The 25,545-nt window shown below is 39.8% G+C and overlaps 1 protein-coding gene across 6 annotated transcripts in view; it reads left to right on the top strand.

Moving 5' to 3' along the window:
- RBMS3 (RNA binding motif single stranded interacting protein 3) overlaps positions 1–25,545 on the top strand; it is a 709,829-nt gene that overhangs the window by 356,028 nt on the left and 328,256 nt on the right. For 4 of the 6 annotated variants that reach the window (XM_039548876.1, XM_010398913.4, XM_039548879.1 and 1 more), the window contains one exon: positions 4,265–4,434. In XM_039548876.1, the coding sequence (XP_039404810.1) occupies positions 4,265–4,434 (170 nt within the window). The remainder of the gene's footprint in view (positions 1–4,264; positions 4,435–25,545) is intronic. The other 2 variants (XM_039548877.1, XM_010398915.2) reach the window with 1 other exon arrangement.

The raw sequence follows: 25,545 nt of genomic DNA, 5'->3' as shown, positions 1-25,545 counted from the left end.
CTGGGATAGCCAAAGGTGACTACAAACAAATTGGCTAGTCCTTTAGCATAGCTGTCCAGCTGCATCCTAGGCTCTGAGGCCACTCCAAAACCACAAGCCCGACCGCCTCAGAAGCCTGCCAAGGAGCCAGCTGCTGCTAATAAAGCAGACTCTACAACTTGGCATCTGGGGCCTGTGATTCCCATCCAAAAGAAATTGTATGTGAAAAATATTTGAAATTTGTCTTTTTAAGTAGTGTTTTGCTTTGGAAGGAAAATACTTTAGTCTAAACTTGCAACTAGTGAAAACCTACCTAAGAGTACTTGGTTGCCATGGAAAGATAAATACTGTTCTTTTGTAAGGCGGTTGGATGTTGGAAGGAGGAGTGTTGTTCATTTAGTATCCAAGAGGCTTCTGGTTCAGCATTTCTGGGTTATTTGCTTAGAAAGACCAAGGTGTATCTCATTATTCATGCTTAGCTGTGTGCAGTTTCACAGGACACTTTGTCTCAGAGAGTTGAACTGTAGGGTTTAAGCACAAGGGTGCATTCCTGAGAATGGATAAGAATTAGCACATTAATTTCTCACTTTTAAATAATGAAAAAGGAGAAATTTCATTCATTTTTCAAAGATGAAAACAAGTCCTATTAGCCATCCATGCTAAATTAATAAGCTGCTTGGAATGATCTACAAACCACTTCATTCCCCACACACTCTCCACTGAATAATGAAGCATGAGAATTGAAAAATGAGTTGGTTGCATTGGTTATGTGAAAAATTAATGGCAAAACCAGCTCAGAATTCCAGCTCTCTATTGAAGTGGAACATTTAGATTTTGCCTATTTTTTTTTTCTAGAGCTGTAGGTCCTGTGCTTGGTTGCGGTGGCAAAACCTCTTTTCCAGATTTCTACAGCTGGTGTCAGGGTGTTTTGAACCAGTCTTGACAGTGCTGCTCCTTCTGGATCTCGAGGCAGAGAAGTTAAGTGCTTTGCTCCCAGCCGTGGAGGGGTCCAACATCAGAACAAGGCACAAATTTCCTGCTGCCAGGTGTGCAGGCGGCTCCCCAGACAGTCCCCCACTTTGGCATTGTCCAGGACCAAGTGGTCCATATCTGGGGTCATCATTAGGTTGCCAGTCATTTCTTTCACTTCAGCTATTACTTGGAGATTACCAAACCAGATCCTTTGCTCATTTAGAGGCAAAGTGCATACTTTTGCCATCAGTCATACACTCAGCAGCTCAGGAAACAAGAATTCAAAGCTTTCTTCTGACCTGAAGCTTTTAGTCTGGCAACCAGCCAGAAGATGTCATCAGCCTCAGTACAGGCAATTTTGTAATGTTTCTGCAGATGGTATTCTGGGGTATTGGATATGCATGGAAATTACTGTGGGCTGCTGTGGCTGAGATTTATTAGTGAAGAGGGTTTGGAGTGTAGCAGTGTTTGCTGGGCTGAGAAGATCAGCATCTCCCAAAGTGGAGTGTGGCTGCCTCTCTGCCCACCCTTAGAGCATGTCCGAGGACATTGCTGTGAACCCAGGCATCCATGTGTGCCTGTTGTCTGAGCAGCTCTTACTTGAGGGAGAACCTGTTGTATGGCCTCATTCTCTCTGTATACTGGGAACTTTTTTTTTTAATAGCTGTGGCCTCAAAATTGGCGTAAATGTAATTCGTGTTCACTTCTACATCCCCTTTCAGCTGGCTGAGAGGGATAAAATGTCTTAAGCTTAAATTAGAATTAGGCCCCCAGTGTTTTCCTCAGTGTGAAGATAAAGATCTTATAATAGAATGAAAATTGCTCTTTGTATTTCAAAGGTAAATTTCCACTTATTTTTTTTCTTTTTCTTGCTTATTAGGTTGGTGTGAGAATAGGACATTTACTCATTATCCCCTGCTAAGACATATATAATAATAACAAGTATTAATTAAAGTACATAGCACTTCACTGGCTTATGGAAAGTTCTTTCATTGCTTTACGTCATTTACGTGCATTCAGTGTGCATGGTAATCTTGGAGGTGTAGGGTAAAGCAGTAAGAATGTAACCTCGACCTCTATTTGTCTATTTATTTAACCTTATTAATGCTCAAAATGTGCAAGATTACCATGGGTTATTTCCTCAGCTCTTGATATATTAAAGCCAAAAGTGTTATACAGAGTCATACCTGCCTCTTCCATGGCCCTGCAGTGCACAGAGATTTAAATATGCTTTCAGGCAGGATATTATAATATGTAGATACCTATGTATTTAACACAGGTTAGTGTTGCCTGCAGTGTTATCCAGCTGGGCTGTAGCCATGGCGTGGAGCTGATTTCCAAGACGTGTCCCCAGTGCTGGGTCTCAGTTGAGGTGATTGCCTGTGCTGGTACTCAAGGCTGCTGCCTCAGCTCTCTGTTTCTGGGAATGACACTGAAGCTTGAGTGGGTGGGGATTACCCAGTGATAAAATGTGTGCGCAGAGAAATATGATCCGTATGCATTAAGTGCTTTTGATTGTCAGCAAAAGTATCTGTGCAGAGACTTGGGGAAGGGAGCTCATTGCCCTTTCTCTTTTACTGGAGATGAGAATGAATGTCATTACTTGGTAGCACGGTGATCACACTGAAAACCAGTGGGTTTTTTTCCTTTTAATGGCTCCTACTTGAGTCACATTACAACCAGATGAGATTGTAGAGGAATTCTGATGTCTTGACGCTTGATGCTACGTTCACTCTCTCCTGGTTTAAATGGGAGAAACTGGGAAGAAGGAAGGAGAAGCCCAGGAGGAAAGGCATTGGTGCAAGTGTGGTGTTTTATTTGATTGAAACCTCTGAGCATCACCTGTCACTGATGCTCCCCTTATATTCTTCAATTTTTTTTTTGTTCTTCTAAATAAGGGACTAAATAAAGGGACTTGTTAGAAAGAGTTTAGAGCTACTAATTTAGAAACATCCATCTACCAAGACTGTGATTTAGTGTGTGCATAATTATAAGCACTAAAGTAGAGCCACTGACATTAAAGGGGCAGTTGATTAGCATGATCAGAATTACTCACAGACTTAAACATTTTCTCTGTTCAAGGCCTAAACACAGAACAAGCATATTAGAAGTTCCTAAAGTGTCATTGCTGCTATAATGAAAATTGCAGATGTTTTGCTTTTATTAGTCCATTAGCATAGCATGGTTAACTTAGCATTGGTCCAACATTTACCTGCTGTTGTCGCTACACATAAAGTTAGCAGAATGAGCTGATCAGGCTGTGGAAATGGGATTTTCTCCCTCTCAGCAGGCAATTACATTCCTGAAGCTCTGACTCCAGTTCCCTTGGCTGCCCATCTGGAGCTCAGTCCCAGGATCCTCCAGTTCCTGCAAGTTTTCCTCTAGGTCTCAGCTTTTCTGCGTAGGGTACAGTGGTGACAGGATGGCCTCCTCCTTCCAACCACTCTTCTGTTCTCCTGGCAAGCACTCTGTGCCATGAGTAAATATTCTGGTGGTAAGAGAGCCAGGGATGGTTGCAGCAAGTGAAATTCCCCATTGTTGCCTCATATCAGAGATGTTTAGGTAATTTTTCTAGCATGTGGGTGTCTTTTTTCACAGCATGTATTTACCATTGAGTTAGGGGAGAATACTGTTTTTCCCTGTGAGAATGACTCCTTTCTTAAGCAATATTTCTCAGTGGCTGTGTGTGGTTTGTGGTTGTTCAGAAGTGGGTACGATTTTGAGAGCAGAAGGTCTTGGCCTGATCATCTTTTCCAAACCCTGTTTCTCTATTGCGAAAGACATCCGTAATAGCAGAGTGTTTTCAGGCTGCTTTGGAATTTTTTCCTCTTTCAGACTAGCCAACCCTCTGCCACCTGACTGTGCATGTACTGGGTGCTCCTCATGTTTAGAAAATACTAACTAGGCTTCTGGCATCAGCTTCTGTACCTTTGGCTAGATAGTATTATTTGTGTTTTAGCGTACTCTTGGAGCAGATTGTGTTTAACTTCTTTCTTTAATGCTAGTTACTCCTGGAGTATCTGTCATTTCAGAGGGTTTTTTTGTGATTTCAGAGGTTTGTTTTAATTCCAAATTAAAAAATATAGTAGAATAATGCATTTCATAGCCATGGCTAAACCCAAAATGTTGGTTGGTCCTGTTTTGCATTTTGAAAGGTATTGCTGACCGGGAGTGGATACAGGCACCACAGAAGTGGGTCAGGGAGGGCAGGACAAGCATAGCATAGTTCTGGAGTTACCTGGGTAAAACACATGCTTCTGCCATGCTTTTGCCTTTTCCAGTAACAAGCCTTGTTGTTTTGCTCTGTTTCCAGCAGTCCTATGCACCAGCTCCCCACCCCATGGCTCCTCCCAGCCCCAGCACAAACAGCAGCAACAACAGCAGCAACAACAGCAGCGGAGAGCAGTTGAGTAAAACCAACCTGTACATTCGAGGCCTTCCACCCGGCACCACTGACCAGGACCTTATCAAGCTGTGCCAGCCGTAAGTGCCCTTAAAATACTCAGCGTCTTTCTGTAGGAAGATGTCAAAGCTGGCCCTCCTGCTTACACTTGTGTGGCCACAAAAAGGCATCAGAAGCCTCCAGCACTTGAAGGTTGAGTGTTCGTCCTTTAGTTTGAAGGGCTAATTAATGCCTGCTAAAAACTTTCAGGTAATGAGTTTAGGGGAAGAGAGAGGTGAGGGCCTTCACGTTGACTTCTGTTTACTCCAATCTGGTTAATTTCTTACCTTAAAAAGAGAATTTGTATGGCAGGAAAACCTCCCTAATGACAGATTTTATAGTTATAATGATCTGTGAATCACAACGCAGTGCACAACACAACATGGGTGTTCCTCCCTCAATCATTTATCACATTTTATGATTGCTGTGTCACACGTTGCTGTGCTCAAAGATTGAGAAGTATGAAACCCACTGAAGGTGGCCTTGTAGCCATATAATTAACATCTAATTAACTACCGTTCCACTGAAAAATGATGCTGTAGAAAGTGGCACCTTCTACCTCCCTGTTTATCTTGAGAGTCATATTTGCATACTGTACTGATAAAGATTGGTTTTATTGTGTTTTATTCGTGTTGAAACCAAAGAGGTGGCATAAAGGAGCTCTTTGCTCCTCGTGCATCATCAAAAGAGCTGCTTCCTAAAACGTTGCACTCTTCTACCCTTCTTCTCTTGACTGAATGTAGTGAGCAATGTGAAATGACAACATGATTGGATTTCCAAAGTCTTGATTATTATTGATGACATGTGGGAGGGAAATAGAGTTTGAGATTCCAGCCAGAGATCACCAGGGTGGAATTTAGCATAACACATTTTTTTGGTGTTGAAATAAGAACGAGAAATTTGAAAAACAAAAATCCACTCGTTTTGATGCAGACCTGCAGTACTTTTGCCATAGAATCATCTGTTCCAAAAGACAACATCATCTCTGTATTTTGTCATCAAAAATCAGCCTTTCAAATAGGTATCAATAAATGAAATTTGGTAAAGTAAGGAACAGCCTGGGGCTGACCTACAGACCTGAATCCAAATGAATATTGTTTGGAAGTTTTCAGTAGGAGTAAGAATTTAATGGGGTTTTACCATTTTTTGACATTCTGCCTTTCCTGATTTTGATCAAAAATCCTGAAATGCTTTCCTGAGTACCCTTTATGTGGACAGGACTGGCCAGGATTGGAGTTAGCAGTCTTACTGAAGTGATATCCGGATTTGAGTAAAATTATGTGAGCTTGAAACTCTTCCCTGTGACTTTCTGCTATTAAAGCTTCTCTGGGTAGAACTGACTCACTGTTCACAGGAGAATAGTGTGCTGGTGAGGTTTCATATTTCATGCAAGTTGAAATATGAGTGTACCTGTTTGACACTTGTACAAACTACATTCACTGACACTTTCCACATGTGACAGTCACAGATAATCCCAGTTCAAGGGCCAGATCCTCAGTAGGTATGAATTGATTGTAGTCTGCTGATGTTCAAAAAGCTATTTTGTGATACATCTTCTTGCAGCCTCACCCTTCTGCAGTTCACAGAAACGCTTTCAGCTGATCAGGACTGAACTAACTATTCCTAAAGGAGCCTCGCAGCTTTGGTGCTTAGTGCTGCCGTCGTGGTGTGAGGCTGTGGTGTGAGCAGTGATACTTGAATCATGAAGTTCAGAGAGTGCGTCCCTACCCCACGTCTGCGTATGGGAAGTGCGCATCAAGTATCTGAGAGCTTCCTTTTAGCACTGTGGCAAAATTTTTAATGTGCTCTACTAAACTTAATCTGATACAAGATTAGAGGGCTTTGTCTTGCTGTCATGGGGTTCCTGTGTGAACAGATGCTCTTTAAGAAAAATGCTGACATTCGTTTTGCTGGTTTTTCTATCCTTTGGCTGAATGTCAGTGAGGAGAAACCAGATAGTTCTTATGACTTTTTTTTTCCAGAAAATTAAAAGAATTTATCAAAGCAGAAGAAAAAGACAATGAAGGGAAACCTAAACATTTGAAAATACTAGAATTTGTACTGGCAGCTGTGGTGGTGCATTCCCCCCCCCCGCCTCCTTTCCAGGCTGCAGTGTGATCTGAGAAATGCTTAAATCTGACTTTTGCTCATACCCTCATCAGGGATTATTTAAGCAATCTCAGACACTCTTGCTCATGACAGCAGTGTGTAGATTTTAAGTAATATGTTGCAAGATATTTTCTTTATCTTTGCAGGTGATTGCACAGTAGAGGTAGATAAAGGTCCAAAGCCCTTACCTCTTCACCTGCCCCCACCCCTGAAAAAACCCTCAAACCCAACCCTCCTCCCCAAAAACCCCACTAAAACTAAGCCCAACAGTCTGCTGCTATATGAACAAGAAGGATTTTTCTGCTCAGAAAAGTCGTCCTATGTAGAGCTCTCTCGTAGCTTACATGGCTGGGGCTTCACCAGGCATTAAAGTCTTCATGTGAACAGGTATTTGCAAACGAGCAGGTGGTGCTGGTTCTTAGGCTTCCTGCATAGCCTCATATTAGCATCATATGCTACAAGATGTGAGGGGAAAATCTTAATTCCAATCCATAAACCATTTTATTATTTTGTAGTACAATATTTTTGGAGAGCTGTGTTTAAGGGAGGTATTCACCAAAGCTGGCTTATGTTCAGCACACTGGTTCCCATAGGCTAACTCCCAGTGCCTAAAATGAGCCCTTCTGAACCCATTTCCTCTACTCCAGCGTGGGACAAGGCTGCTAGCAGTACAACTATCACTTCTAATGTCTCACATTTGGCAGGCGGAGGAATAATGTACTTAAACCCACAATATTTCTCTCTCAGAAGTACAGGAAATGCTGGAAACACTTAGGGTTATGTACATTATCATATCCCATCCCATTTTCAGGTTTAGACCTATGGGCCACCCTTCAAGTCATGTGTAAAGTTTTTCATTTAATTGCATTTTTCCAGGTGGGTTAAGGAAGAGAAACCCTTTAATCAGAATTGTTTGATAAAGTATGGGGCTGTTTTGGTAAATCCTGCCTGCTTTTCTGTCTTTCTGCTGTGTGTTTTTTGTTGGTGTGCATTGCACACTAAACAGAAAACAGCAGACTGGAGTACCATTGATGCTTGAAGTGCAGAGTCCATTACATGTGATGTGAGACATTTCTGACAAATGTTCCGGCACTATCAAACCTTTTATCAATTTGAGAGTAACCTTGTCACAGTAATCTGTCAAACTGTTCATATAACTAAAGGAAAACAAGTCATCATAGGCTGTACAGTAGCTGAGTAAATGAAAAAAAAAAAAATTGCTACTGGAAGATTTTTCTTTTTGTGTGGTTCTGATCCTCAGTAGTTGGTTTAACATGTGTCCAGCAGAGTTTCATCAAATTTGCTTTTGCAGTAGGGAGCTGTTAGGTTGCACTGTATCTTTTGGGACTCTATACAATAACTCTGTCAAAAGCTACATCGAAGGAGTAAGAGTGTTAAAGCAAGCAAGAATCTCTTGTTCTTTTGTGTATGTATCATCTTCTGGATTTTCATAGACACTGAGTAAAGGAACTTTCAAAAATGGACCTTGGCCTCTCTTAACCTTTTCTGAGGTTCTTAAAAAAACAGGCTTTCTACCTATCTGTGATTATATTGATCATCAGAATTTATTAGTCTAAAATTTAAATATTTACATATTTCATAAAGATAATAGTAAGTATCAAATAGTTACAATTTATTTCTTGGAGGTACACAGTCTCTGCTGGTGCAGTGGTATACACCATGATATGTGTATCTTTCCAGTCAAAATATGCCTTTCATCAAAAGGGAAGATAATCAGCCTTAAAATATAACATTATAGACAGGAAAATTTGCATGGTGTGTCATTGTACAAACAAAATATAAATTATTATCTTTGAAATATTCATAATCTGTCACTTTAATTTTCATGCATTGTCTTATATTTCACCCAGAAGAATTTCAAGATCCTCTTAAAAACATACACAGATGAATTAGTGCCTTCTTATTATACTAAACACATCCCGTTCTTCCTAACTGCATCCTGGTGAAGAAAAGTTGAAGGAAATCTCACGCACAGACTAAACACTTGAGCTTTATGGTTTTAAAACATATTTAATTTAAAGAACTCAGTCTGTTTCTCAAGATTTTGTTGTTTCTGTCTGTCCTTACATTTTTGCACTGAGGAAGATTTAGGCCCAAAATTTTTTAAAAGATAAAATTAAGCTTTGCAGAAGGGAAAGGAAATTTGGGAAAAGAGATACTTTATATCTCTTTCTTCCCCCCAGTAATTTTGAAAAGTTGGCTTAAAAACTCCAGCATTTGACTAAAACCCAAGCCTTCTGCATTGCACAGTTAAGACATTCACATGTATTCAAAAGATAATCTCTGTCCATCTTGATTCAGTCAATTTGACTTCTTTGTGTTCCAGGGTAAAATTAAAGGGCTTATTTATTTAATTAAAACAACAACAACAGTAAAAATATCTAAACCTAAAGAGAGTAAGTCTGTATGCTGCTCAGGCTAACTCTTGAGGAAGATGAGACAGAATTCTCTGAGGTTTTCCAGGTATGGGAAATCCTTGCTGCGTAATGATTTCCATGAGGGTTGCTTTCTTTAAATAACTTCTAGATTGATACTTTTGAGCAGATTACTCAATGTTTTGGGATTGTTTTGGGTTAGTGGGGTTGGTTGTTTTATTGATTTTGGATTTGTTTTTTTTTTAATTTCTCTTTTGTCTGAAGGTATCCTGATTGACTCCTTGACAATTCATCAAGTGTGAGATTTTAGCCTCTCATTTAATTTTGAACGTCCTTGGTTTTGTCTTGTGGAATGTCTGAATAAATATTCAGGCTGTTACTGTTTAGATTCTACTAAAGGGTTAGTCCCAAGGCTAATGTAACTGAGGTTATCAATTGAAAAGTCACACATTAATTTACTTAAATTCTAGACTGTTTTTGAAATGAACTGTGTGCGTTCCTTTTGCCCTCACTGACAAAGGCCGAGTTCATTGAGGTTTCAGAAGGGTTCAAGGTGCCTTTCAGGATAGGTTGTCTTGTTAATAGCTGCAACAAGTACAACATTTCCATTAGACCAAGCCTTATAGCAAGTCAGGATGGTCATTCCTGCCATCTGTTAAGGCAGCAAGAGTTATACATTCCTGACTATTTTCATTTTCCTTTTATTTTGTTTAAATAACAAGACCTTATTATATGAAAACTGATGAAATGAAGGTGTGGGGAAAGTAAGTTCTCTTCCTTTCCTGCTTCTTACTGCATTAAAAAGTTAATTAAAAACAATTAGTGTGAACTATAGATAAAATAAAGGCTAACCAAAATACAATTGCCATAGTGAACTCAGAACCAAAAAGACCAAAAGAATCTCTGCAGTAAATCTGTTGTTCCACAATGAAGTCAGACAAAGTTTGCACCCAGTGTAAACTGATGTTCTCATCCTGACCCTGGTGAAAACAGAGAGAGAGACTTAGACTTACAGAGTATTAGGCTGTGTCTGCTCCTCAATTTTTAAGAAATAGTCTTTGGAGTGGTGAAGGCATTTACTGCATTCTGTAACATTCTGTATGTTAAAGCAACGTGCACTCTGTCTTCCATATTAATTCAGGCAGAACCACAGCCTACATCTCTCCTGTAATTAGTATCAGCTGACACCATTGCTCTGTGATGTAGCAGAGACTGAGAGGGCATGAAGGTGGGAGCACTCATTCAATGGGATTAGCTCATATAGAAACCATGTGGCATCACAGGGAATAGTTCCTGCTTAAAATCTTGGTGGATATTTTGGTTCAGTGTATCCTGGTAATATGAGAACTGGGAATGGTTATGAATCTGCTGGAGAGATCAGTCTTCATGGGAACTAAAGAAATGCCCACGCTTGACGGGAGAAAAAGAAAAAAACCAAAATTCCCCCTCTTCCCTCCCCTTCCCTCTTGTTACTCCAAGTAAAATCAGGAAAGCAAAGTCCCAAGAAGGGTGTACTGCTGGACCAAGCACAGCAGAGTTACCCTGCTGGACTACTGTGCTGATAGAAAGCAAGGGGGGAGCTACATGAGTATATTCCTCTCATTTGTTAATGTTTGTGTCTCCAGACCAGAGAAAAACGCACTGATGGGTTAGACTGGAGAAATCTGTATTCTTCTCAAATTCCTTATGTCATGGACTTTTCCTAAAAGTTTATTAAGAGGGGTGGGAAAGGGGAAAGAAGGTTAATTCTTTTAAGTCAAAAGAATTAAGATTAGATACATACAGACTACAAAAGCATTTGCTCAGGAGCCAAATGGTGAATTAAAAGGATGCATAAAGTAGGCATTAAAGCAGAGAAACCTGATGCTGTGGACATGATTTGTTAATTCTTGCATTGAAGAATTGTCTTCACTGTATGGTGCTTATTAATGCTATGAGAAACATTGTGGGGTTACTCTCTAGATCTGAAATCATACAAGGCAGTGACCTTGAACAGCAGGGATGAACATTATTTCCTTGAACAACATCTTGGTTTCTGAGATCAGTTGCTTTGCAGTTTTGCTGTCAGTTATATGAATATTATATCTTTGCATGTGTAAGTATGGGCATGGATGTGTACAGGGTTTTTCTCCTTTACCTGATATTGTTGAAAAATTATTTATACGTTCATGCCCACTAAAATAATCCCCAAACATCTTCCATTGTTAGAAACAAACATGAAAGCTGCCTCAGTAGGCAAGGAACCAGTCCTCTTCTTAGCTTGCTTCTTTCATCAGGGAAAACAAAACTTTAGGTCAGCAAATGCCCACAGCACTACAGAGAGCTCCATCTGGGATGTGAACGTTCCCATTGTCAGGAAGAAAGGCAGGAGAATAATCTGCGTAGAGTAATAAATGAGCACCTGCACTCTCCTCTGTTTTGAATGTGCCTGTCTTTTCACTGGAGTGTGACAGGGTGTCAGTGAGAGTTTCTCATCTCCTTTCAAGTTGGATGAACCTGATTTAATGGAAGATATGGGAGGAGGCAGCATTTTCAGACACTGCTGCTGAAAACATTTCTTCTGATGAATTTTAATTAAAGTCCTTGTGGAATAAGAAAGAAAGAAAAAGAAAAAAGAAACCCCGCAACTAAAAAGAGAACTCAGAAATATTGAGTCTTCTGTGTAGCAGTGTGAAGGACATGACCTCAACAGCCACTTGTTTTGCTTACAGCGCAGGAGGGGTGTCGAGATAGGAGGGCAGCAACTTACGAGCTTCTTCTGACCTGTTCTGAGATGTATGTGTTTCCACTCTTTCCTTGTCCTCTTTCTTTCTCCACTTTTCCCGCATATTTTTTGTGCAGCCAGTCAACCACAGCATCACCATCCATTCATGAGGCTACTGATGTAGCCATTTGAAAGTGCTCATGGCCAGAAACTGTCCAAAGGGCGGACAGGTTCTCCACCATATAAGTCTGTGGGACATGTCTGTTTTTGCAAATGTAGATGTTGCTCTGTGAAAGGGCTTTCATAACTATGGATCTCTCGACAGTCTGAATTTTCCAGGCCCTCAAGGTGTCTTGTAAAACTCTCACGCTTGGTTTCTGCTTTCCAGTAAGGGGTCTGGTTTATATGCTGTTGGTTTGATAAAGGTTGCTTCACTGCCATCCTTTAAGTCATAGTGGTGTTTTGTTGGGTTTTTTTAGTGGCAATGAAAGTTCTGGTTATCTTTATTTCTTCTGTTTTGAAGCTTATCCATGTGTTTTAGATTTGTCGGCATTTTTGGTGTTTGTTCTTCTAAATTCCATGGTGTCAGGTTCAGTGTGTCTTTCTGATCTCATATCCTTTGAGAATTGATGGCAGCAGTGGGAGAGCAGAGCCAGTTGCTGTCTTACATGTGCAGAGAGTGGAGACGGAAGTTCTGTGACTGGCATGTGGTTTATACTCCTTAGGAGTCACCAGCTTTTGAGGGGAGATGGAGACACACTGTTCATGTTCTGACATTTGTGTAGCAGAAATGTTTCTGTAACCTTTCTCTTGAAGGTATGACGCAGATTATGTTCTGCTCTGTTTGAGAAATACATTGTCCTAAAGCTTTGCTGAAAGGAAACAATACCAGCTATGCTTAACAACCCCCTCCCCAAACCAAGAATAACCTGGGCACTGCTTCCAGCTAATGGCAAAAACCTTAGTGCATGCCTGCAATTTCTATGCAAGAGGAAGTGGCAGGCCAACTTTGGTGGCAAAGCTATTGAATATTATCAGCACGAAAACAAAAATGTCATTGTATTCAGCTGCTAGACTTTCTCATACCATTCCAAACAAGCATCGACAAGAGCTCTGTGCTATGCAGCATGCAATGTCCTTCATTCCAAGTATTTGGTAACTTCCCAGAATTATTTGTGTGACAAGTGTTGCTACTAGGTTTCTGTTAAAAACTGCAAAGGCTTTAATTTTTTTAAAGATGTTCACCAGAGAAGGAATTTCTTAGAATTGTTGCAACTACGTCAGAGGTTTTTATATTTGCCTTGTTTTAAACAGAGACAGGAAAGATGGAATGTTTTCAGCCTAATTTTTAAAAGATGTTGATCTGACAGAGATCTAAAAACGTTTTCTCTATCTTGGGCATGTATTTTCTGTGTCCTATGGAAGCACAGCAGTCTCTTCAAATAGCAGTTATTGCAGGATCACAGGCATGTTATTGTTTCAGTGTAACACAGGTAATAAGTGAAGCATTTATGGCTATTACTGCCTGGTGATCTCATAAAAAAAAAAGAAAACAGACACGCTTTCCTTACTTCAGCTTCCCAGTTCAGCATTTCCCTATTCTTCTGGGGTTATAATCCAATTATGAACCTTCAATTATTTTCTGTAATTCATTGATTCAAGAAGAACATTAACTTTTAAACTTCTTTATAGTAGGAAACTAATAATTAAAAGGGATAAAATTATTCACAAAGTCATAGAATTTAAGATCCAGAAGAGACCAAGGGACAGTCTACCATAATTTTCTGGTTGATTCAGATCTTTAAATTTCCCTTTTGCTTTTGGACTAAACATAGCAATTTATTTTGATGTAAAGACTGTGTTCCAGAAAAGCACCCACTCTGTAACTGAAGATGTGAAAACACCAGCAAACCTACCATTGTTGCTAAGAGTTTGTTCCTGACCATCTCTAAACCTCTAAGGTTTTGATTACCTTTAATTGTAAATCATGTGTTTGTCCATCCTCAGCTGTGAGCAACAAAACCCCATAGAATGAGAAAACTGCAGCACCCTCAAACCTTTATTTTTAAAAGTAAGGAATTTGGATCTAAGCCATACTTAACAATTTCTCTACTCATCTTTAATGTATCTTGTCTCCTCTGCTTTACTTAAATCAATACCAAATTTAGAATTGCCAATTAAATGGATTATGACTAGGAAGTTTTTTTGATTACAAGAATTAAACACAAATATTTCAATATAAAATTTATTAAGTGCCTTACGAACAAATGAAGTGCCTTATAACAAATGAATTCCTATCACATATATGAACATACAGCCAGTTCAAGGACCTGAAGGATTCATATAGGACAACCTCTTGACTCAGAATAAAATGAACTCAAGGCAAGTGCTTCTAGATGGAAAGGAAAACTGATGCCTGTGGTCGAACAGAATGGAAAATTCCAAGTCGTTGGTGGGGTTTAAAGGAAAGCAGGGCACTATACTCATGCCATGATTTTGGTCCCTGCTTAACAGAACTGGACTACAGACATAAATGTTAGCAGGTCATATAGATGTGGGAGACAGGTTGTAATGACACAGCTGTTAAATGCTATCAGCAATTTCAGGAACTGCAGTTGTTCCATCTCTGTTTTCACTGAGTGGTAAGAAAAAACTGTCTCTGATTTGCAATTGTTGGTTCTTACTAGATTCCTGTGTTTGTTTGTTGGTTCTTACTGAACTTAGATATAGAGAAACAAGAATTCCTCTCAATCATAAGACCACATTTCTTGTCCCTCATGTGTCCCTGCCATGCTGTTCCCATGGTCCATTGAGGACATGGGGCTGCTGTTAGTTCAGTGCTAGCAGCTGAATCTCCCACTGCTTCTGGTCATGTATAGCTCTATAGGCAGCATACAGGCATTTTGTGGTGGATTAGAGTGGCAGGAAGTGTAACTACAGCTCATTGCAACTGCTTGGATGATGTTGTCTGTCAGTACAGTTCAGTGCGTAGTGAGCCAGCTATGTGGAACAGATGTAAACTCCTCATTCTCCCTCATTCTTTTTTCCATTGCTCCTCATCCCCCCCTTCTCTAATGCACTCCTCCTCTAAAGCAGGATGTGTCTGCAGAGTAGTCAGGCTCATAATGTCCTTAGTGGGTGCTGGTTAGCAGTGCAAGGATATTGATGAGAAACTCAAGTTAAATCTCCCTTTGGAGGCTGCTGTGGAGTTTTTACAACTCACGTACATGTGGCATTTTAATCTCTCCACAAAGACTTCTGAGAGGGATTTTTAAAGGACTGTGCCACTAGTTAGTAGCTGTCACCAGTGTGTGAGGCGTGCTCTCAGTGGAGAGTTTAGCAGCCCTCTGTTGCACCTGGAGCCGAAAGGTCACCAAGTAAATACATGTCTATCTTTTCAAGCTGCCAAGTCACGGCAGCATCACGTAGGACTCGGGATGTTGAGCCTGTGAGAGAGATCTCTGCATCTCAGCAGAGTTACAGACCTGGGGACCTTTTTTTGGCTGGGGGATATGCTGCAGCAGGCTGTCTGGTGGGGGCGTCGAGGCAAATTGGACATGCTGAGGGCTTGTGGGATTTAGGCTGTGTGCCAGCAGTAAAGTGCTTGTCCTCTCCTAACAAGGTAGCCCTCTAGTCCTGCTATCAGGAGGGCTGCAGCTGCTCTGCTTAATGGTATTTAGTAACAGTACGAGCAGTAAAGCATGCTCTCCTGTTACACAGAAATCCACTAATGCTGGCATCAGGAGCGGCGGGTAATGCAATCACACCCACAAAAATGATATTAACCTAACATTAAAGAGCTGTGTAGACCAGCAAAAGACAGGAAATAAAGGAGTTCAGGCTTGAAACTTTATCCTTAACTCACCCATACGGTGTTGAGGCATTTGGAAATTTCCACAGATCATGTGATTTTATGAGACCTACAGTGGGGTGGATTGTCCTATTTGTATGCAGAGGATTTCCTTGGTTAATATCAGCCAGCATTTGTGAGAGTTATATAAAGAAATCACAGCACAATGTACAAAGCGTAGCTGGACAATGTGAGATTTAAATATGAATTTCTTGGTTTGGGCAGTTTCCCCAACCCAGCTTTTCTGAAGTGCTGCATCAGGCATTCACTGTGTTGACACTTTTCATTAAGACCCTCTTCCAGTTTCAGAACTAATTTTTAGAGTTGGGGTTTTTTTCTGATCAACAGTCGCTAAAAAGGTTTTCTTTTGTTTAAAATTTACCTTTTGATTTAACGACACTGCTCCTGTTTATTTAATGTAAACTCACTGGAACAAAGCTGAATACTAAACAAAACCCACTAAAGCCAACTCTATATCCATCTTCAGGATTTATTAATATTTTTCCTTAGTTTTGGTTCTGCTGAAACTAGTAATGTAGCTTGTGGCTTCTAGCCCTCCATTGTAACTCCCTTTAGCAGCAGGGACAAGGGGAAGTTCTTGCAAGAACCGCATGGGTCAATGAGGAGACAGCGAGTCTATCCAAAAGATGTTTCTAAAGAAAGCTTAAGCTGTTTTGTGAGTACAGTCATTTTGTTTTACCCATTGGCATCAGAGACACTAAGAGTTAAGGGGAGAATTGTCTGTCACTCCAAGGATGGGAATTCACTGCAGTCAGATGTGAGGCTGCAGATCTCCCAGGGATGGTGAAGCCAGCAGGTACAATACTTGCAAAGCAGCTAAAATGGCAAGAAGTGCAGCACCCAGGTATTTTCTCACATCTTCAAGCAGGTTGTGCAATCTGTGCTGAAATTCATTCTGCCCTTGGACAGCCTTATGCCAGTACCCAAGGAAAACCTATATGAGCCCAAGTAACATCTGATTAGGGTTTTCTCCCGTGTGGGGGAGGAAGGGAACTACCTCCTCTGGGAGAGAGGAAACTACATAATGGTTGTTACCTCGGAGAGATTAAAAAAAGTCAATCTAGTGCAGTTGAAGTAAAGAGTGACAGAAACCAGCAAGAAACATTTTATTCTTGTAATAGCTCATTTGGGGATTTTGTATGGTGTTTTCTGGGGATGATGAACCCTTGGTACGGTTCAGCTCCGAGGCTGTTACGATTTTTCCCTGTGTGCTTTCTGTGCTAAGGAGCTGGGGAGGAGTGCCACCGTGTCTGTCTGTCTCTGTGGTGAACAGGATGGTCATTAATGACCATGCATAGAACAGTAGGATGGCTGTATCCTAGGGGAAATCAATTTTCTGCAGAGAGCCAGGCTTGTAAAGAGTAGAAAATTTCCACTGAAAGGGGGAGGAGGGGAAAGGGAGACAAAATTGGCAGAGCAGGGATTAAAAAGTACAAAGGCTTCAAAAGTAAGGGAAGACTCAAAAGGCTTTCTGTTCAAGGTGGCTTTTTTTTCCTCTGTCAAAACTGAGCAGGTGTTGAACATACTAATCTTAGAGGTGGGAGAGAAAACAGCCTTTGGGAGAAGGTCGGGATTGTGGGACCATGAGGAGGTTGGGGAGAACACTTCCAGGGGTTTAAACAAATGGTGATTCTTTCTTCTTTTTTGAAGTGCGTTTTTCTTTTAGATGGAGAACAAACATGCAGAACTGAGTCAGTACTGTCCATTTCACTTCCTGAAGGAGCCTCTGTTGCAGATGCTGCTAGGTTTTAGAGCCATGCGGTGAAACCTGGGACCAGGTAAAAGCCAGCTAAAGTAGCTCCATGCTCTCCTGCAAAACTGGCATGACAGTGGTGTGGATGGGTCCTTGTGTTCCTCACCATGTGCAGGTGCAGTTTGGAATTCAGACTAGGGCCTGAATTTTTCTGCCATTCTCCACTCTTAAGCTTTTGTGTCTCTTCTCTGAATCAGTTTTGCTGCAACACTGAGTGTCTCTCTTAACTTTGGGTGGCCCTGTGGCTATGAAAATTCTCCCCAACACTGTAATAGTTTGCTTCACTCTCACTTCTGTAAATTTCCTTCTAATCCAACCTTGATCTTCTCTTTGCAGAGCTGGGGAAAGTTTTATCAAGCTCTGTTATGAGAGTAAAATGACAGTGTCCTAGGGAAAAAAAAATTATTTCACAGGGGAGATAAGGGCACTAAGCCGTAACTGGTGTTAAATATCATCATTCAGATAACAGCATTAGTAAGAGTATATTTGCTTAGACTTTTTAAACTATGTTTGTATGTTTGTGTGTCTTAAAAATGTAAGCAGATGTAAATTTTTGCATCTCAAACAAGAGGATGATTCTTTTCTGACTCTGCTCAATATTAAAGGCTAAACCAGAGATAAGATAACATACCATAAACATGGAAGCTTGAACAAAGAAACTGTTGTCCTGGGAATGTGGGAATCAAAAAGAAACTGAAGTATGAACATAGGAAATTGTGTTACAAAATGGAATGTTGCATGTAGAGTAGCATTTATTGGCTCTTGAAACTGCAAAACAGTGCAAATCCACAGGTTTGTCTCTTGATCCCTGTGTTCTCTGGAGCAAGCCCAAGTAAAGTGAAGGGCAAAGGCATATGGGAAATGAATAGCTAGAGCAGACCTTTTCTTTTGCCTTGGCTTCTTATTCAAGATGTTGGTCTTTTGAGAACTTCCTTTCTTGAACAGCAGAAAGGAAAAGGGTCAGAAACTCCCAGGGTCTGAGTAAGTGGGAGGAAAGGGTGCAAATGCTGTTGATGAATAAGACGTTTCAGGAAATGTGTAAATATATGGTCTGATACTGCAAGTGCTAGGTTGATGAAAGCTGGCCATTGGGTGCATTCAGGACTGTCCAGGATATGAATTCAGTTGTTCGTAGTTGTAACTATTTGCAGAATATTTGCCAGTTTCTTGTAAAATGTATCTTTGACTCCATGAAGTATGAGTGTGACCTTTTTACGTAGGTTTTGTGCTTTCACTGCTTCTGATGGGATGTTCAAAAAGCAGGCAGCTTGCTGGTGTAGGTGATCATTTTAAATTTTGTGTTACTAATTTTTAAACCCAGCACCTTTGACAGATTATATTTGGCAGATTATATAGGATGGAATATAATTTATCTGTATAGGATATACTTCTTATTTGTATATGTGATAGCAGTAAGTGAGGCGTGTCAGCAGTGGGGTTTTGATCTACCTTTAAATCCAGCTCTTTTTATAAAGTGGGGAGTAGAGCACAGGCTGGATTTGTTCCTTGTTATAATTTTTTTTTCCTTGGGATTGTTTTCTGGGACCCAAACCATGCAACTGTCAAGCAGTGTTTTTACCCTAGCTGAGGTTGTTCACTAATATTTGATGAAGATGTAGCCCTTGGTGTTGCCATGCCTCAGATTTTTATTGCAAGGTTCACAGTATTTGTTTCTTAAACCCTTAGTTCCTTAGGTATGTGATAAGGTAGAGAACTCAGCTTTCAATTCTTATAAAAATGTAGGTTTCTTTCCCCCATGGCTCTAAAGAGAAGCATGAAAATACAGCCTGAGTCTATCACAAAAGCTTGAAATAGATAAGCAAAAGAAAAGAACATCTCATATTTATTTGTAATTTTTTAATGCCAAAATTGATTTCATAACCTTTTCTTGTGCATTAAAGAGCAATTGACAGTGCTATGCTCCTTGACCAGTTTCAGGGAGATGTGGATTGATTCCAGTGAATCACAGTTCTCTCTCGCTCAAAGTATGCCCAATACTCAGAATGAGGTCTCAGATTTTCCATGTGTATCTTTATATGGTTTGAGGATTGAATCTTATTTAATTAGTTTATTTGAAAATGCCTGAAGCCAGTAATATACAAAAGTCTTTTCTTGAGGGCTCCCAAGCAACTGAAGCTAATTTGCTTCCAAATTCAGCATTACTGGTCAGATTTCAAAATGGGCTCCCTGTGTTTTTTTCAGTGAGTCTTTTGTTCCTGGGGTAAAATTTTTCAGCAGAAACATAAAATATTTAAATTCTTGTGCCTTTCTGTAGATCTGCCCATGGATATTTCAGAAAGGATGGGCTACAATGCATCTCTTCATTGCTTTCCATCTAGGGTTCTGCCTGGCAGGATCAACCAAGTGTCCTTTTAAGGACAGAAGACTGTATGGATGTAAAGAGTTTATTTCTTTAGTGAATCCCATGGCTTGTCTCATCCCTTCCTGGTCCTTGTTGGCTGTTTTTGGGTACAAAGTGAGCCACAGCAGAGCACAGCAACTGCCAGTGTTGGCTTTTCTTCTGTGGAAGACTCATGGCCAAGGTGTCCGGTGAGAGCAGCTGGCACAAAGACAGATTTTGTTTAACTAAAATTTTGTTTTTCTTAGGCTCAGAAGTGCTGACTGATGAGCAGAGAGCTACAGGATGTGCTAGTTATGCTGCACAACCTGCCCCTTGATGTTTTCTTAAAGTAGAGCTTCAACACTTAAAAGACATGAGGCAATTGCTCCATCAGTGTAAATTAGGGCAGCCCTTGGACCCAGCAGAAGTGTACCACATTTCTGGAAAGCAGAAGTCTGATCCAAAGTGCAGTTTTTAATAAGGTTTGCTGCTCCAAAGATATTAATCCACCTGACATAGTGAGGCTAATATGTTCAAATACGTCCATCTGTCTTTGGATAATAAAGAGTGAAGAATTATTTATACAATAGACAAAGACTCTGAACTAAATATATTTTTAAACCTGTAAATATGTTTTTGTATCAGGTGACTCTTCATTTAATGCTGCATTCACTTGCAAGTTTTTAGTGGATTTGAAAACCCAAAAAAAAAATTACATGGTTCATAAATTGTATATCTATAATGCATGTGGGGCAGCTTCACCTAGTTTGAATTTAATTGTTGACATAACTATCACTCAAAGGAAGTTTTTGGTGAATACCTGGGAGCTGTGGTGAGTTACCAGCCAGAGCAGATTTGTCTTCTTAAAACTAATTACTATGGTAGTTATAGGCCTTGCACTGAGGAAAGCAAAGCCCTGGCTGACTGGGTACATGCACTTGTATGTCCTGTGTACATCTGTTTGCTGTGTTTCAAGGCGGTAGGGAGGACTTTCCACACCAAACAAGCACATTAATTTATGAGCCTACAAACACAATTTAACCTTGAGAAACGTGGTTCATCCTGTTTAAGTTCAACATGCCTGAAATTGTACATGTGCATGAGCATTTAAACATATCATGAAGAAATAGCTTATCCAATGTGTTGTCACATACCCTCCTGAGCTGTCTTTATATTAGAGTTGTATAAATAAATGGACTAAAAATCTTTGCTTTTATAAATACACTTGAAGGAATTAAAATTCAAAGGAACTCAAACCCAGAAGTATTCTGTCCCAGTTCTGGGTAAGCAGTGTGAGCTTTTGCCTGCATAATTGTAAAAATCCAAACCCAAGTGCTTGTTGTTTTTTCCTGAAAATTTCAGGCAGAAAAAAATATGCTTCTCTGTGCCATTTTTGTCAAAGTTTGGCCTTTGGAAAATGAATACAACTGTGACATTCCAGCCCTGGAAATAAAAGGATTAAAATAAATATATTGAAGAAAGAGAATAATTTCTATGATGTAGTTCCTGAATAATGTATTTTGCAATGTAAAAATCTGAAGAAACAGTTCCTCTCAAAACTGTGTTGTTTCTAAAGACAACCTGAGTACCTGGGTTTTTCTAACTTGTAAATAATGAAATGGGAGCTCTGTGAACTCGAGAAGTCTCACTCACACATTTGACTCAAGTGGCCTCTGTGTGAACCCTATAAAATACTTTAGCTTTAAATTATCAGTTTGAGTTCACAGTCCCTGGTGGTAGCTGGAGTTCTTGCTTTTATCTGTAATTCCTTTTCTTTTTAATTCCTCTTCTTTTTCTTGTCTATTCTTAGAGAGGAACCACCTGATTGAGGCATGTATATAGATATACATGTATTTTACAATATGTTGCAGTTACTGAATTCCTTTAAGAGCAAATTGTTTTAGTGAAATGTCAGAAAATCTTCACAAACTGAATGCTCAGAGTTCCCCTGAATAATGAGGCTATTGTTGAATGATTGAACACTTCAGAGATTAATATCACGGTATGCTGGCATGCTGGTTCATACCAACTGTAATTCAACAATGAATCTTCCGTAAGTAAGCAAGACTGTGAATGAGAAATCGGATACAAGACAGCACAGCATGCTAGAACATACAAAGTAAATAAATTCTACTCATTGGAATGATATGTTGGGGGGAGGGGCATTTTCACAATATCTAAAATAATTGAATTGTTGGATAGAGGAAATTCTTCAAGTTTGAAGAACTGCTTCATTTTTTATTTCCAATGCCTATGAGCAATGATTTTATAGTAGAAAAGGTTTGGACTTTTTACAAATCCACTGCACTTTGAAAATTACTGTAGGCCTGTCATTATCATTTGTGACAGGCTACAGTAAGTCACGTCTTATTCTGTGAAGGGTTTCAGATTCCTAAACAGTCTTCCCAACAGTGCCTCCTATCATACAGAAAATTTAGAGGCACTGCTAAGTGTCTGCAAACAAAAGTTGCATTTTATTTTTTAAGACATCTGAATTCTTGAAAATATGGAATAATTAGTAATTGAAGATTTAATGATGGCCCAGAAAAAGAACTGAACTGTACTGCATGAAATCATAGTTATTAATTTGTGCATGAATTTCGTTTTCCATACTTAATTTAGCAACTGTAGAATATTTTGCTAATTAATTATTAACACTGGTTATTTGTCATGGCAGAACTGTGAGGGAAAAACATAGCTTTCTATCAAAGTAAAAACATAAATGTCATAATTTTAATATGATATACAATAATGTAATCAATTTTTAAATAGTCTTAAATAGCTTCAATATTTAAATATACGGATTTAATATGAATATAATACATAGCACTAATTAAGAATAAACAGCATTTAGAATAGAAACTGCAGCTAATAGCCAAGTGTCTTACTTGCAACAAACTGAGAAAAAACTCTGTAAAATGTCAGGCTTTGGGGGGGACTGCCACATTAGTAAGTGGCGTTTTATTCTGTCTTGGGTAACAAGGGTGTGACAAATCTGTAGCCTTATTATAAACTCTGTGAATAGGATTTGAGGTTGGTACCTACTGAAGGCAACGTAAAACCTACCTTTGATTTCTGCAAGTGTTGGATTAAACCACTTGGTTTCATTTACATGCTGACAAAAAATTCTTCTTTCGGTTTTTGCAAGGAAAGGAACAAACCTACAGGAAAGGTTAACTGTGAACTACTAAAATTATATACGTCTTGCAGGTCTGAAAGTTCAAGGTCTTACTATTCCAATGAATGTTGTGTCTGTTTAAATTTCATTTACTTTAACTTCTGTTCTACCTGGTCTAATTTCCCAAGTACTTAAAGAATTGCAATAAGCCTGCATACTTTCATATGTTACTGTTTTTCCAGAGGTCAAGGTTCATATATTGTAGAAGTATATAAATGCAGATTAGTTTGAATACAAAGTATGACTGACTCTTTCTTCATAAATATATGTGTTGTCTTGTAAATACATTTCTAACTTGAATGTGAGACACATATTTCATTTTTGTGAAGGTGAAGGCAAGACACATTCCTGGGCTTTAATAGCAGTAGATTTTCCTTTGGAAAGGAAAGCTAGAATTTTAACAGCAGAGGACTTTTTTGTAGATTTTTCTTCACATGCTTGTTTATTTACAGGATTATCTTTCTGAGGTTGTTGACATTTTACAAGAAGCAAACTTTACTAAAACTACTAAGTTTTCCCTATTCTTCATTTAACACAGTCTCCAGGGCTGTATTAGAGCCCTGTGATTTGAGATAAATGGTGCTTGCATCTTCTGAAAAGTGGGATTTCTGAATATGATCTGTAAAAGCAGTGTTAAAGTAAATGGCATGATCCATAATCTGAAATACCCTTTTAGGTTCTTTCTTCCTAACATGGACCTGTTCTTCAATAGAATGGTAAGATCTTGGATTTTATTTGTCTAAAGCAATAATAGTGTTTACAGACATGTTATATACTACAGTTATTTTATGAATTTCATAGCTTTTCCCCTCTCCTAGTTCTGAAAAATGTATTTTCAGTGGATGTGGGATGATGGTGACTAATAGGCCCATGTATGAGTGAAATCACTACACCTTTAGTAGTAAATATCTGTACCAGAAGATACTATTGAATGTGTTGCTTTAGTGATTCATCAACCTGCATTCTCTTGAAAATTGACTCTTCACACATGCTACAGTGTTGATTACTGTCTGCTTAAAACTAGTCTTCTAACTGTGCTGTTAGGAACAGAAATAGACGTTTCAAAAATTGCTGAGCTGTCCTTTCAGAATTTGGTGCTAATGGCTCAGGATCCCTTCTGAAAGTCCAGGGCTCATTTAGATGTACAAACAAAAGATTTAAGAGGTCCCTCTCCCTTTTTCTGTGGTGTTTTTGAAACTCTTGGACGAGTTGATATTCTGAACTGCTTTGCCAACTTCACAGAATATTGTGAATTGGAAGGGACTCAATAGGATCATCAAAGTCACTCTGTGGGTGAAGAACCTTTACCTAAGCCTCCCCTGCCACAACTTCAGGCCATTCCCTCTGGTTCCTGTCACTGGTCACAAGAGAGGGGAGATCAGCGCCTGCCCTTCCTCATGAGGAAGTTGCATACTGCAAGGAGGTGTCCCCTCAGTCTCCTCTTCTCCAGGCTGAACAGACCAAGGGACCTCAGCCATTCCTCATACAGCTTTCACTCTAGACCCCTCACCATCTTCACAGCCCTCCTTTGGATACTCTCTGATAGCTTTATACCTTTCTTGCCTTGTGTCACCCAAAACTGCCCCCAGCACTCGAGGTGAGGCTGCCCCCGTGCAGAGCAGAGCAGGACAATCCCCTCCCTTGCCCGGTTGGCGATGCTGTGCCTGATGCACCCCAGGACATGCTTGGCCCTCCTGGCTGCCAGGGCACTGCTGACTCATATACAACTTTCTGTCAACCAGGACCCTCAGGTCCTTTTCCACAGTGCTGCTCTCCAGCCTCTCATTCCCCAGTCTGTCCATACATCTAGGGCTGCCCTGTCCCAAGTACCAAATCTGTCACTTTCCCTTTTTAGACTTCATACTGTTGCTGATTGCACAGTCCTCTGATTTGTTGAAGTCTCTCTGCCCTTGAGGGAGCCAACAGCTCCTCCCAATTTTGTACTGTCTGCAAATGTAGTATCCCTTCCAGTCCTGTGTCCGAGTAATTTATGAAGATTTTGACCACTGGGGATGGAGCCCTGTGGAACCCCACTAGTGACCATGCCCAGCCTAATGTGCCCCCATTCACTGCAACCCTTTGTGCCCAACCCATGAGCCAGTTGCTCACCCACTGCATATGTTTAGCCAGCTGTGTGCTGGACATTTTCTCCAGCAGGATACTGTGAGAGACAGTGTCAAAACCTTGCATTTTACTGAGTGAAGGAGTGATTTTTGTAAACATGACAGCCAGACCAAAGTAAGTAGAGAAGACAGCATCCAAACATTAAACTCTTACAGAAGTATGGTCTTGTCAGTCCAGTACATCATGGGTTCCCTGCAAGTAGCTCCTTCTGTTTGTTCCCCAAGCCATGCACTGATCTGCATGAGGTGCTCTGAATGGCATGTATTTTGTTGTTGTTTTTTTGTGTGAATATGAGAATTTTGTCTTAACTTTTCAAGTTGTTTTTTGTTTTGTTCTGGTTTTTTTTTTTTTTTTTTACTTAAAAATAATATACAGAGAAAGGGCAACAAAGCAACTCACTCTTTGTTAAGGGACGGAATAGTAATGTCTTATATTCTAGGAAAAATGCAGGCATTTAAAATGCCACACAGTAGATGAAATGCCCAGAACTTATCATGCAAATAAAAAAAAAAAAAAAAAAGAAAATTGGAGTGAATTTCCCTTTTGTGTGTATTTGGATGTTGTAAGTTCATGTCGCAGTGTATTGTAGGAAAAATGTCTCTCCAAGAAATTCAACAGCAGTTCTTTCTGCACTTTAGGTCTTCATAATGTGGGCTTTATTTTCTCCGAAAATCCA

Source organism: Corvus cornix, chromosome 2, assembly GCF_000738735.6.
Source record: "Corvus cornix cornix isolate S_Up_H32 chromosome 2, ASM73873v5, whole genome shotgun sequence".
Lineage (NCBI taxonomy): Eukaryota > Metazoa > Chordata > Aves > Passeriformes > Corvidae > Corvus > Corvus cornix.
This window is presented reverse-complemented; position numbering and strand designations above follow the sequence as displayed.